This window comes from Notechis scutatus, chromosome 6 (assembly GCF_049901735.1).
Source record: "Notechis scutatus isolate UNSWTSFEM ecotype Mainland chromosome 6, rNotScu1.2, whole genome shotgun sequence".
Classification (NCBI taxonomy): Eukaryota; Metazoa; Chordata; class Lepidosauria; order Squamata; family Elapidae; genus Notechis; species Notechis scutatus.
Window position 1 is genome coordinate 50,529,930 of NC_142014.1, and position 14,212 is coordinate 50,544,141.

Consider the following 14,212-nt stretch of genomic DNA (forward strand, 5'->3'; position numbering starts at 1 on the left):
TTATCTAGTATTTATATTATTTTCCAATTTTTGATATGAAGATCTATACTGCAGAGGAAAATATGAGATTGTCCCAGTTAAACAGCACAAGGTAGAAAATGATACTGTAAGCTGTTTTTATATGGTGCTTTAGAATCACAAATAGAGGCCTCTGTCTTCCTAGCCCTGATGTCAATAGAATTCAAGTCAGACCTTTATTTTGTTACATTTAAATTTTTCTGAGATATTGGCTCTAAAACAGTTGTCCATAAGCTAATTCAATGCAATTTTCTCAGACCGCAAAACAGTTGATCCCTTAGCAGTTGATTAAGCTGGGGCATAATAATGTCAAATTGAAGAGGCTACAAGGGGCCTTTTAAAGCATGAGGCAATAAGAAGCAATGGATGGTAACTAATCAAGGAGAATCAACCTAGAATTAAGGAAAAATTTCCTGACACTTAGAACAATCAGTGAAATTCCAGAAATTGTGGGTGCTTCAACACTGAAGTTTTTTAAGAAGAGATTGGACAACCATTTGTCTGAAATAGTACAGGTAGTCCTTGGCTTACAGTCACAATTGAGCCCAACATTTCTGTTGCTAAGTGAGACACTCGTTAAATGAATCCCCACAGCTGTTAAGTTACTAACATGGTTATTGTGAATCTGGCTTCCCCATTGACTTCGCTTATCAGAAGGCTGCAAAATTGGATCACATTCCAACCAGGACACTCTAGCGGTCTCAGGTATCTGAATTTGGATCACGTGACCAATGGGGGTGCCAGAATGGTTGTAAATGTAATGTAAATGTAAATTTACTTTTTAAAATGCCTTTACGTTCATACAGTCACTAAATGAACTGTTGTAAGTCGAGGACTACTACTGCTTGAGTAGGGGGTTGAAGTAGAAGACCTCCAGGGTTGCTTCCAACTCTGTTACTCTATTATTTGAAATATCAATAGAAAAGAGTGCCCATTTTGTTCTTGAGTTACATATTTGTATAAATTGTATCCTTAAGTCCTTTTCTCTGGATAAGAGTCTGCTGCTGCCGTGTAACACTATTTCTATGAAAAGCTGGTTAAGGGCACCTTAATTGTTTGAAATAAAATAGAAAAAGATGGGCAGTGAAAGAAGTTATGTAAAACTAAGGTGTATTTTAAAGTCCATGTGCAATTTTATCTGATGTACACATTTTTGCTAAAAGGTTTTTTTTAAAGTACCATGATAAAGTGAAATAGCACTGGATAACTCCTTGGACATTGCATTTTTGTTCTCTTAACTGCAGGATTTAAACATTTTCATGTGCTAAAATCCTCTAGTAACAGCTTATTCCACTGTAAGCCTGATGCTCAGTAGTTGCTCTTCATTCTAGTGTTTGGGTTTAATCTCATACGGACATGGCAGTCAAATTATATCACTTCAGGATATGAATCATTCCCTATGGAATTTGCTAATCTGGATTACTAATTTTGGGGAAATCATAATTACTCTTACTGGGGAAATGGACTTTTAAACAGGTATTTTTTGTGCAGAAATGCTATTCCTTGTGTCTGTCCTTCATTAACAGTAGTGGGGTTGGTTACAGAGGTTAACTGGAGGACATGATGTAATGTGTTTCTGAATAAATACTGTATTTGTTATAGAGAATATTCTACATTCTTTTTTTTTTTTAGATACAAAACTGAGTTTGTAATGCTTAATTTTGGGAGTGTCTCTAAACAGCTGATAGCATAAGTCTACTTAAGGAAATGGCTACTTCATTACTCTCCTATGGATAAGGAACTCTTAAGAGGATTTTTACTCTAAATTTGCAGATCAATTTCACACTTAAGATACTGCTTTTCATATTCAGGAAAATTTAGATGCAAGTTGTTCGACAAATTCCATGTCTTGTGTGTCCAATCACACTTGGCCAATAAAGAATTCTATTCTAAAATCAGAATGATTAAAATAATTACATGATATATAAAGCCTAGAATAAACGATGTTTAACTTTTTCCATTACAATATGAATTTACAGTTCCGTTACAATGCAAACTTTATTATGTTTAAACCGGATACTGACACACTTTTATCCCAATTAGCTGGAGGCCCCTAGCCAACTATGGTTTAAGTTAATAGGGGCCAGTCTCATCAGAAATCCTACGATTCCTGAGTACATCGGGAAGTCAGGCGAAAAAATGGCAACACCAAGTCGCTTCCATATTGTTGGGAAGACGTCAGAAATTTTCCTCGTCTTGAAAGGAAAAATCTTCCATATGCCGATATACTCATCCTATCAAACCCAAGGAATTCTCTGTGGACAGCGAAGGCTTTCTACGACGCTTTTAAAAAACGATGCAACGCTGGACGCCACGGTAGAAGTTTTCAGCTCCAAAATTAACCCTGGAAACTAGTTTCCCGTGTGAATCCTCCGGATTTTCTCTATTTCCAGAATCTTCCCTTTCCTCGCCGGTTACGAAGATTTCATGAATGTGAAAATAGACTTTGAAACGGGGGCCGGGCAAAGCTTATGTCGCTTATTGCCTCTCTAATCACAGCCCTGTGGCAGAAGTCTCCAAACTTGGCAATTTTAAGACTTGTGGACTTCAACTCCCAGAATTCTCCAGCCAGCATTGGTGACTGGAGAATTCTGGGAGTTGAAGTCCAACAAGTTTTAAAGTTGGCAAGTTTGGGGACATCTGCCCTACGGCAACAGAGCGGCACATGGCTAATCCAGTTCAGGCACACGCATCGGCCCGGGTTTTCGGAAACAAAGGCCCTTTTGGGCTGTGGGTTTTCGTTCCGGCCAAATAGACAGGCTGAACAAACACACCGCACTAAGGCTGCACAGATTGCAGGGACGAAGCCACCCTTCGATTTTCCCGAGAAAGCGATTGGTCTCAGGAAACCTCGCGACGCTCAACAGTTGCGAAGGATGACGCAATTTCCTCCGAGCCAAAATGGCGGCCTCCGGCTCGAAGTGTGTGAAAAATGGAGAAGCTGTCGCCCCCCTGGGATACACAGGTGAGCGGAAAACAGGGCTGGGAGATGAAGAAAGAAACCTCCATTAATCCTGAAGCTGCTCTCTCGGTTGCTTGACGGTTTCAATGGCCCCCGACCTGGTTTTGACAGTGTGCTGATACGCACCCTTACTAATGGGGCAAACATAATAATGTATACACGGATGCAAAAGTCCTGCAAACAAAAGAGTGTTCCGCTTGTGGTTGGAAATTGTTTTTTTTTTTTGTTTTTTTTTTGCAGAAGGAGATAATGGAGGCAGTTTTAAATAAATTGGCCTTTCTGCGAAGTAACTTAGACGGGGAATCTAAATTAATTTTGATTCCACTTGTGATCTGAGTATTCAGTAAATGCATACATATACATAAATGTCCACAAAAGAATATGCTTCCACTTTAAGCAGCATTATATAAAGTGCAAAAAGGTGTAAGGAATAGTAAACCAGTAAAATGAAGCACGAGATTAAAAAAAGATAACTAGATCTAGCAACATCTGCAAGGAGGGCAAAGGGTTTCAGATTAACCAAAGCAATGGGAGTAGAGTAGTAGTGCAAATCCCATCCCTTTTTTTTCACATGAACTACCTAGTTGTACAAATACCTGGTGTGGTGCAAAAGCATAATGTTTGTTTGTTTTATACCACCTTTATTATTTTTATAAATAACTTGAGTTAATAAACATGCTCCTTCCTCCTCCTATTTTTCCCACACCATTTTGAGGGGGATCCTGTAGATGCTGCTCTCTATGCCTTTTTATCCTTGCAATTCTTCCTGTTTCCATGAAACACTATCAACCTCTTTTGTCTTGTTTTGAAAATGTTATCAATTCTTATTTTTACATTTCTCTTGACATACATGTAGCAGAATGGGCAGAAACTTGCTTTTATACATGGCCATAGTCACCTCTTGCAAGAAAAAAAATCATTCCTGGCAAAAGGCATTTATTGTCTACTAATTTTCTCCAGTGTTTGTGTGTCTGAACCCTTCTATATTTTCCTGCTTTTAGTAAACATTTTGTCAAATTTACCCAAATTCATCTTACTATTTATTTATAACTTGCAGTTTTTCACTTCTTTTTCCTATAAAAGACAATGATTTTTGATCAATGTTCAAATGTGTATTTTTGCCTCATATAGCATAGGTGTTCACTGCAATTTATACAGGTTTTCAACCAACAGTATGAGATCCTCTGCATTCATGTTTCCAACTAGTAAACTTCTAATGCACTCATAATCATTCTTGATACATAGATACAAAAAATGTTTGCTCAATTAACATTTATTGATTCGTAGTGGTTCTGTTTAAATATTTGCCTGTACAGAATGGAAAGAAGATATTAGAGATTCTTGCAATCCCTACTCCCCACTCCAGTTCAGCAAAAATAGTTTTCAATTGTCTAGAGTCCATGAAGGTTAAGGTGGACAGATGAAGCAGATATATGTAAAAGTAGAGACAGATCTTACATGTACACTTTCTGCATTTTAATTTCTGAATTTTAATGTTCTCTGTGTGGATAGAAAAGTCTGCCTGGACTTTTCTTGCTTCAGAAAGTTTTCTCCCCAGTCTATTGAAGAGTCAATGAAATAAAAAAAAATATTTCTCAAGAAAATGGTTTCTGCTTAAGGGACAGCCCCTGTCTCTTTACCTGATTGCCTGTTTGTTCAATCCAATCAGCTTAAAAGGATTTAAGAAACAAACAGAAAAAATAAATATTGCACAAAAGAAAAATAAGTAAATAGGCCTTTAATTATCTTACTTTGCCCAGTCACATATAGACATAGTAATAAAACATTTCCTTCTTCACAAACCTACCAACTTGGCCTCAAGCATTTAGCAATATCAATAGTACTTAGACTTTTATACCACTTCATAGTGCTTTACAACACTCTAAGCGTTTTACAGAGCCAGCATATTGTCCTCAACAATCTGGATCTTCATTTTACCGACCTTGGAAGAATGGAAGACTGAGTCAATCTTGAGCTGGTCAGGATCAAACTCCTGGCAGTAGGCAGAGTCAGCCTTCAATACTGCATTCTAACCACTGCCCGGCCAAGGCTCTTTAGTCATTCAGCAGTGTACAGTTGAGAGTGCAAATAAATGTGTGGAATGCTGCTCTCTTCCTGGAGATGAGAAGGGCTCTTAATTCAACAATATTAAAGACATTAGGTTGGGGAAAGTTGCCTTAGGCTTTCTTTCAGAATTGCTACATGTTGCAGAGAAACTGTGACCCAGTTGGGTTTTTTTAGGGGCAAAGTTCCATTTATTGAAGTAATTGTGACATCATCTACAATGATTGCTTTTTCATTTATGAAATGTTCACCAATATTAGTTTTTCTTCCCTGAAGTTACTTGATTATAAAATTATTTTCTTCCTTTTTTAGCTATTCCAGTCAAGTTTTCTGAGAAGCATCAATCACCTCATTATCTCTATGTGAAAGAGCACAAAGTCAGAGAGGGCAGAGATCCCAGGAGGCCTCAAAACCAAACTCTTTTTGTCTTAAATATCCCTCCATATTGTACAGAGGTGAGTTCATTTGGGGAAGGAGAGGAGTATTACATAGGCTACAGAGATTTGGACATTCAGAACAGAGATATTACAAATTAAAAAGATAACTTTAAGAAGATAATATACATTGGACATTTATGAATAACATTCTGCTTGGAATACAAATCTGCTGATAAAAATTTGTTGTCTTTTTCATTCTGTTAACTGATCTTATTTTAATCTATCTGAATTTCTGCCTAACGTGGTCCCTCTAACTTGGTGCGCACAAGATGTGTGTGCTTTCAGCTTCCATAGTTCAGATATAAACATTGAGAACATCAGATATGGAACAACTGATTATAGATATTTGCAGTGCTGGTTGGACTGAATGACCAACTCGAATATAAAGAAAGCTTTCCTGACTTGGTCCTCAAGGTATGAAGTCTGATTGAAGAGAAGAAAGATGTGAATAGTACCTGCCTGCTATAGATAGATGAGAATTTTGAGCAAAATAGAAGAAACCATTTCATCTTTCAGAAATGTTCACACTCTAACTATGCCATGGATTGTGCTGAAACCTTCTTTCCTTTTAGGAATGTTTATCAAGGCTATTCTCCAACTTTTGCCCTGTACGATCTGTGGAGATGTGTGAAAGGCCAAAGCCAGGAGATGGGACAGACATATCCAAGACCAAGTTCTTCAATATCAAGATACTCTTGGTAAATTGGGAATGTAGAGGAGAATAGCATGATGAAGGAAGCTATGGCATTATCTTTTTAAGAAGGACAAATGAACACTTGAAAAAGCAAATAAGTCATTATGATAGTCAAGTATTGTCTTATCTCTCACATTGTTCTTGATTCCTCAATGATATAATGAAGTAGTGTTTATGTTGTACATCAAGATCTTTTAGACTAACAAACTTACTATGCACTGTTGTGGTAGCTTTTAGCTGAAAGGAGTTGGGTCCCTTTCTTGCTTGGCTTAGTCTGCCTCTGCTTGTTTTATATTCTGGATTATCCTAGTTAATTTTTGCAGGTTGGTTTCTTGATTCTTTAAAGGAGGGAAAGGTAAGGCCCTTGTTGTAAGAAGCAATTTTTGGCCCTGTCTTATGTTACCAACTAGTATGCAATATTTATTACATAATATTTAGCTAAGTTTTTCTAGGGTTTCTAGGTTAGACTAGGATTCATAGGTATTTCCAGGCCTGTTTTGACAGAACAACCTGCAACTAATCCCAGGCAAAATAGACATTGATTCCAGGGGCTGACTTTTGCATTTTAGACACATGGTGATGGTGATGGGGGTGGGTGGGAATCATAATGGCATATGAACAATCAGGGTGAGGCTGGAGCAGCTATCCCTGTGGTTGCCATGGTCCTTTTGGGGGGGGGGGACATATGTAAGTGAAACCTGAAACAAAATGCTTCTTGCTTCACAGGGATTCCAAGTAGCTTATGTGGTATTCAAAAGACCTGCTGGGGTACAGGCTGCCAAATCCTCATCGCTACAAGGACCCCTGATAATATCTTCGGAAAGCCATCCTGTGCAAACTGGCATTCACAGTAAGTTAAGCACAAATGCTACACATTTTCCAAACAGAAGTCTACATTTAGGGTTGTATTCAGTAGTCCCTAAGAAATATTGGGCACAACTGTAAATCAAGGGTTCAATTCTCTCTTCACACATTTGATTTCAGACTTCTGATTTTTTTTTTGCCTGATCTGACTTATGATAAAACATTTAGAGTGAAAAACAAGAAGGGAATGGAAATACATAAAGGGTTTGGGTTCTGAGCAATAAAAAATGAAATGCAAATATAATAAAATCCATTTGCTAGCTAAAAGGCTGTTTGTTTTTCAATTAATGATTCGGGATGATTGAAGATGTTGGTTATTGCCGATAAATCTCTCCATGGCATAGGACCTGGTCACTGGAGGAACTACCTAAGCTCCCTCCCTTCGATAGAATCAACAGGCTCTTAAGTCCCATCCCTTCTCTGCCATTGTGCCTGCCCTCCGGGAATGTGTGTCTTCCTGGAATCTGGATGAGTCCCATCCTGATGGTATTCTGGAGGGTCTTAAAAGACTTGGCTCTTCTCCCAGCTCTGGACTAGGATAGGAGGAGTCCATGTTGGGTGTATGCTGTTTATGGGTTTACTACAGTGATGGGATTCAATTTTTTTTACTACCGGTTCTGTAGGCCTGGCTTGGTGGGCGTGGTGTGGCTTGGTGGGTGTGGCAGGGAAAGATACTGTAAAATCTCCATTCTCTCCCCACTCCTGGGAGAAGGTTACCGCAAAATCCCATTCCCTCCCCACCCCACTAACCTGCTTTCCAGCTCCGTTCTCCTGTGCAGGGCGACAAACGACCCAGCCGATCAGCTGGGACTCGGGAGGCAGAGAATAGATGGGGGCGGGGCAAGCGAGAGGTGGTATTTGTCAGTTCTCTGAACTACTCAAAATTTCCGCTACCGGTTCTCCAGAACTGGTCAGAACCTGCTGAATACCACCTCTGGTTTACCAGATATGCCATCTGTTTACCGGGATAAGATTATGCTTATACTGTATTTTGAGCTGCACAGTATCGGTCTGAAAGGCAGTGTCATTATCAAACAAACAAGTGAAATATGTAAAATTAAATCCAACAGACAAGCATTTTGAATGATAGCCTTGACACAAAGGAAGTTACTGAATAGCAAGTACCTTTCCTCAAAGTTATATTAATAAAAAAATAAGGCCCAATAAAATGTAAGTCATTCTTCTTAATTACATTTGTCCTAACCCAAAATCCAAAGAAATTACCTAAGGCTTGTTTTATTTGTTTCAAAATTAGAAGTTTTGATTCTGGTCTAGAATGTCCAGTGATGGACATTCCTTGTTATTTCTATTTTGTTGGTCTATGAACTACACTGGCTATCAGTAGGTTTCCAGATGTAATTCAAGACAATGGTTATCCCCAGCATTAAGGCCTAGTCATCTGAAAAACCACTTCCCCCTTGCTGACAGAATTAGCATGCTCTGAGTCCCATCAATTAAACTGCTATCTGGTGGACCCTATCAAGAAGTGAGCCTGCTGCCATAGTGCCTGCCTTCTGGAACACCGTTTCTCCAAGACTTGTTTATCCCTCAGCATGGTCTTGTTTAAACAAGCCCTTTAGACTTGGTTCTATCTGCTCTGATTTAATGTAGCTGATACCCCTTTTATGATGTTCCTGGTTTTTTAGTGATTTTTTTTTCTGACTGTTTGATTTCTGGATTTTATAGTATTTTACTGTTATACTTGTAAGCCATCCTGAATCATAATAGATTAGGATATCCTATATATTTCATAAATAAATATTTAACAGTCAAGAAAAAAAAGGAATGAATTGGAACACAATATCTTGAAAGGCAAGAAATCAACTCCTATTTAATATAAATAATGTATATTTTGTACATATAAAAGCTAATATATGTTCCAGGTAGCAGTGGAAACCTAGCTGTAGATATACATGACTAAATTCATTTTTAAAAGCTGGGAATAGACCTCTTTGATGAAGCATTCTATAAAATTTTGAAGAACATAAAACTAAATTATTTCAGGAGGAACTGTTAGCAGTTTATTCATGTGCTAACTGAACTGCTAGGCCTTAATTTTGTTGTTTCATTTGTTAGAAATTCCAGAAAAATCAAATAAGTCATTGCAAGAAGTTGAAAGAATTATGTGAAATTAATAAAGTTACACAACCATTTGTAGCCCTTCTTAGATCCTGCTAGTTGAAGCTTCAAGGCTGACATTTCTGCCAGAATAGCTTCTAAAGCAAATAATGGCCTATTAACACTTAATTATTGTCATATTCTGATAAACAGTTTAAGGTGCAGGATTCAAACTCACGGCATTCCGTTGCTGTCATATGATGTTTCATGACATTTTTCCCATTCGCGGAGCTGGGGTGGGCGTAGCTTTTGCGTGATGCATCTGGCCCGCAGGCCGTCAGTTTGGTCTAAGGTTTGAAATAGTGAATTAGATCCTTTTGCTCTTAAAATGAGTTTATTACAACAGAAAATTTTGTTTTGTTTTTGTTGGGCATTTCAGATAATATTTAATAACAGTTGACTGCAATTGGCCAGCTATTGGAGATGCAGTGCAACAGTCTGACTCACATGATTTGGCATCTCTTATTGTCATATTTTGGATTGGATAATTTGATAATGTAAGAGTTTTCACTGTATATCAAGATTGCATATCCCGACTATTTCCTCCGTATTTAGATTTTAATAAGGCTTGGGAACATTTTGCAGACGGTAATGATCAAAATATAACACTGGCAGTATAAAACTGCACCTGATTTTCAGTGGCAGATTGCTGTTATATATTGTTAATATTAGAATTGGCTTCTCTGTGGGTGTAGGTGTATAATAAAGGGTCAAGTCAATTTAATTAACATTTTTTGGCATTGCTGCTTATGATACAAATGCCCAAAGCTTTTTTCTTTTTTCCTAAATCACATTTATTTGTTAGATTTCTATGCTACCTCTTGTAGAAGAGCTCAAGGCATAATGCTATTTCTTCCTGCTTTTTCTCACATCAGTCCTGTGAGTTAGGCCTGGATTGGCTCCAAGCCGGCATTTGTGGCTGAGGGAGGACTAGGATCTGGGTCTCCCTAATGGCAATGCAGCCTAACAGCATTAAATCCCCAATGGCTGTCATATTGGGTGTATGCATGCATTGTTTGTTTGATGTAATAATAATAATACTATAAAATAATAATACTATACAATGTAAATGTTTGTGGTTAAATATAGTTCAGTTTATCCTACAACACTGAATCTGGTTCAGAAGAGTAACTTTCAGATACTCGAGATGATTTCCCCCTGTTTTCATATCTTGAGAACTGCACTGGAAAGTTGCTGATTATTTAGTTCTCGCTCTTTCAGAATGGATTGCTAGATATGCAGCCTCAATAGTGGATCCTGCTGAGCTGAAGACAGAAGTTGACTCTTTCATGCAAAATTATGATCAAAAAATCGCAAAGGTAAAGCAACCAAGGACATAATTGTTGTTGGGAAATACAGCCTGTCTTCAAAGAGTCTTTCCTTAATCCAACCCCTCTGGAATGGGTTAGGATTAGTAATGGTTGGCATAGTGCAGTGATTAAAATGTTCAGGTGGGACCTGGGAAACTGGAGTTTAGTTCCTCTCAGCCAAGAAAGCTCATTGAGTGATCTTGGACTAGCCATTATTTGTCTGAGCACATTATCTCACAAAGTATATTTGAGAATGTATAAACAGGCAGAGGAGAAAAGCGAAGTGGGATGTAAAGTGTTAATATGTTTTCAATCCAAAAATTCTAGTACTTTTTCAATACATTGTCTATGGTTGTTGTACCACATACCTAAAAAGTGATTATTTGGACAATCACATTATCCATATTTCCTGAGAACAAAACTCTGCTATTATAAGAAAGCTCACTTTGCACAAAACTGGGATTTCTTCAAGTTAAGAATGGCCTCCTGGATTGTAAACACTTCTTGAAGCAAGTATGACATTAAACTATTTTCATACGACCTTGAGATTTTCTCCCTTCACATTCCTGGAATAGGAAGAAGCCAAAGCTGAAAAGGAAGAAGGTATTCCCGATAAGGAGGGGTGGGTGAAGGTGACAAGGAAGGGCCGAAAGCCTGGTCTTCCCTGGACAGAAGCAGCCAATTTGCGGGCCCAAGAAAGAGAGAAACGCAAGAGAGCACGGAAGGAGCTGCTCAATTTTTACGCCTGGCAACATCGTGAAACCAAGAGAGAACGTGAGTTATTTACTTTTTGGGAACTGTTTCAGGCATAAGGCTCAAGCAACATTTTTATTAATCACTTGGATGAACAGGAATAAGGAATATTTGTCAGATTTGCAGAAGAAAATATTGGGGTGGGATATCCAATAAGATAGAAATAATATTTAAAAGTATATTGTTAATTAGAGAAAATAGCTGCAAATTAGATTATGAATTTCAAGAGATAAATACAAAATTCTTCAGATGCCCAGATACAGAATGCAGGCTACCTGACCTGGTAATAACACCAGAGATTGCAGAAGTTGTTTGCCATTACCTGCTTCCTAGGGCTAAGAGAGAATAACTGGCCTGGAGCTGAGAGAGACTACTTATGGCAAGAGTAGAACTCATAGTCTCCAAGTTTCAACTTAATCACTACCCTAAACTATCTCTCCAAGATATAGGACATTTCTTAATTATAAAGGAATGTAGTTTGAATAACATCAGATTGTGTTGTTTAGGTAGCATAGTCTTTTTGTAGTCAATCCGGAGAATAACTAAAAGTTAACACAATTTCAAAAAAAATGTTTTTATTTGGGTGATCAATGATGATTCAGTGAAAATATATACATTGCTTTGGTGATGTGAGAGAAGGAAAACTGAGAGATTTTGGGTTTTTTTTTTATTCTGCTTCTTAAGTCAGTAAATCATGGACAGTGTTGTACCCCAATATCCCTTGTATCCCATTTACCAAAAAGAAGCCACTAAAAATTGAAATTAAAAAAAAACAAATAAAACTGGGTTCCAGACTCAAGCTAGTGTTTTTAAATTTAAGTTTAGAACTTAAATACATTTTTACTGTTCTCAGAAATAAAGAATTTAAAAATAATAATAATAACACAAGGTAATTTCCAAATGGTAACTTCCAGTTACTCAGAAGAAAAACATTTTTATTACTGAACAAAAAAGAGTTAAGATACAATTTAGTTCTTGTAAATTTCTCTTAAAAATTGGACACTTCGTGGCCAATCTGAAGTGATACAAATATCCTACAAATAACACTGAGGACAAGGCATTAAACAGCATCATTGGATACTTCTTTGTTTATCTTGGCAGGAGATAATTCATATTTGTCCTAGTCCCAACAGCCTAATTTATAGTTAACTTTGGCAAATAAAAATGTAGTAGAAAAAATATTGTGCTCTAAAATTAAATTCAACATACAGCATAGAGATATTTTTCTTAAAGCTAAAATTGTTGAGTTTTAAATATTTCTTTGTGTGCAATATGCTGTACTCTTCAAAGAGCCACATTACTTTGGGGAAGTTATCTATTGGGAGATACTGTTGAGGGGACGAGGCCGGTCAGGGGATATGCTTAAACCAGAGCAAATGTGATCTTGAACAATCCTTTTTTTATTTTGCTCTTTTTGTCCCCAATCAAAATGCTGCTCCAGGGGGACAAATTATTCCCAGTGGATCACTTGAAAGACAGGTGGAACTCAATCTAAGTATCCCCCAATTCAGAATGGTTAAAACTAAATAAGAAAGAATGGGATAAGAAGATTGCTAAATTCACAAAAACATTTTCATATTCTCTAGCTAACTCCCACTATGTTATCTGGTGACATAATGGCAAATGGGTTGAAGGTTGTGAAAGCATTTTTCTTTCTCATCTCTATTTTCCAGTAATAATTTGAATCACCTTGAGTAGCTTACCTGCTAACAGATTATAGGATTGAAAACTTAAATGGTTTAAGAACAATATTCTAATCTTTCCTATCTAATATCTTTTGTGATTCTTTCAGATATAGCCCAGCTAAGAAAGAAATTTGAAGAGGATAAGCAGAAAATTGCTCTCATGAGAGCACAGCGAAAGTTCCGCCCATATTAACTTGGGAGAAGTTTCAGTTGTCCCCAGGGCAACAGTAACCAGACTTAGAAATTAGTTTTTTATTAAGAACCATCCCTGATCTCTTGGCTGGACTCATGCCTCAGCTGCTAAGTAAGAGGTACCAACAGCGGACATTTGTTAAGTCTCTGTGAAGCTGATAATTCAATGTCAAAGAATTTCTATTGAGAAACTGCAACTGGATTTCGTCCTAGGACTTCCTAGCCTCATGATCTTAGGACTTCTCAAATAGTTGAGAAGTCAATATATTTCTTTAGCATCAATTAACGTGAAGGACAGCTGTCCAACCCCCCTCCCTCCCCAAACTGTAATTATTGTAAGCCATAAATGTCAAGGGTTTCTTAATTATTATATTTTTAAAGAGACAATTTTTTTAAATGCTGTTACACCAGTAAATGGACAAAGAAGTTGCAAACATTGTGCAGTTGATACACAATATGTCATTGATGAGAAATTAAAAACCAAAATGCATTGTTATTTGTAACAATAAGAAAAAAATTTTAAGAATATTATTGAATCTCTGAACTAAAGTGTTCCCTGTTTTGTTATTTAAAGATAAAAAAGGAGAAAAACTACTAAAAACATAGGTGAATACTTAGTTTCAATCTCCCCTTAGTTTTTCTCTGATGTACAATATTTATTAAGTAAATAAATATTTTTATTTCCTTAGTTATTTTTTTATTCTTAAACATCACACATTAAATACTTAAATTTATAACATAATATGCAATATCTGTGGAAGCCATTCTGATTTAAATTCGGTCAAACCTGTTTTCTGCTGCTAGTATTTCCATTTCTGCCTGTTTATGTTCCCAGTGTTGTAGCTTCAGTAACGTATCTCTTTTCTAGGATTTATTGGTGCCTTCCAGGTAGAATAGAGTGTGTTATGCCAGGGGTCCCCAACCCTCGGGCCGCAGCCTATTCTGAACCAGGCTTCAGAAGGGACGGGTTAGTGAATGCATGTGAGCAGCTCCACTGGCATGAGCACAGGTAGGTGGGTGGGAAAGCTCTACTTGTGGGAGCAGCAGACACCTTCGTTTGTGCAAATGGAGCTGCATGCATGCACGCTTGCCACTCACATAGAACCATCCCCTCC

At 37.4% G+C, this 14,212-nt stretch overlaps 1 protein-coding gene across 1 annotated transcript; it reads left to right on the plus strand.

Moving 5' to 3' along the window:
* Positions 1-2,612: 2,612 nt before the first annotated feature.
* RRP7A (ribosomal RNA processing 7 homolog A) lies at positions 2,613-13,785 on the plus strand. Its single transcript, XM_026694737.2, has 7 exons — positions 2,613-2,983; positions 5,357-5,499; positions 6,054-6,179; positions 6,902-7,025; positions 10,379-10,476; positions 11,043-11,241; positions 13,013-13,785. The coding sequence occupies exons 1-7, from the start codon at positions 2,920-2,922 to the stop codon at positions 13,096-13,098; spliced, it is 840 nt and encodes a 279-aa protein (XP_026550522.2). The 5' UTR covers positions 2,613-2,919; the 3' UTR covers positions 13,099-13,785.
* Positions 13,786-14,212: the final 427 nt, after the last annotated feature.

What these genes read in the sequence shown, in the direction of transcription:
- RRP7A (XM_026694737.2), top strand. Translation starts at nt 2,920, where the DNA reads ATGGCGGCCTCCGGCTCGAAGTGTGTGAAAAATGGAGAAGCTGTCGCC. An exon ending in TCCCTCCATATTGTACAGAG is followed by an intron (nt 5,500 to 6,053) that starts GTGAGTTCATTT and finishes CTTTCCTTTTAG; the next exon opens with GAATGTTTATCAAGGCTATT. An exon ending in TCGTGAAACCAAGAGAGAAC is followed by an intron (nt 11,242 to 13,012) that starts GTGAGTTATTTA and finishes TGATTCTTTCAG; the next exon opens with ATATAGCCCAGCTAAGAAAG.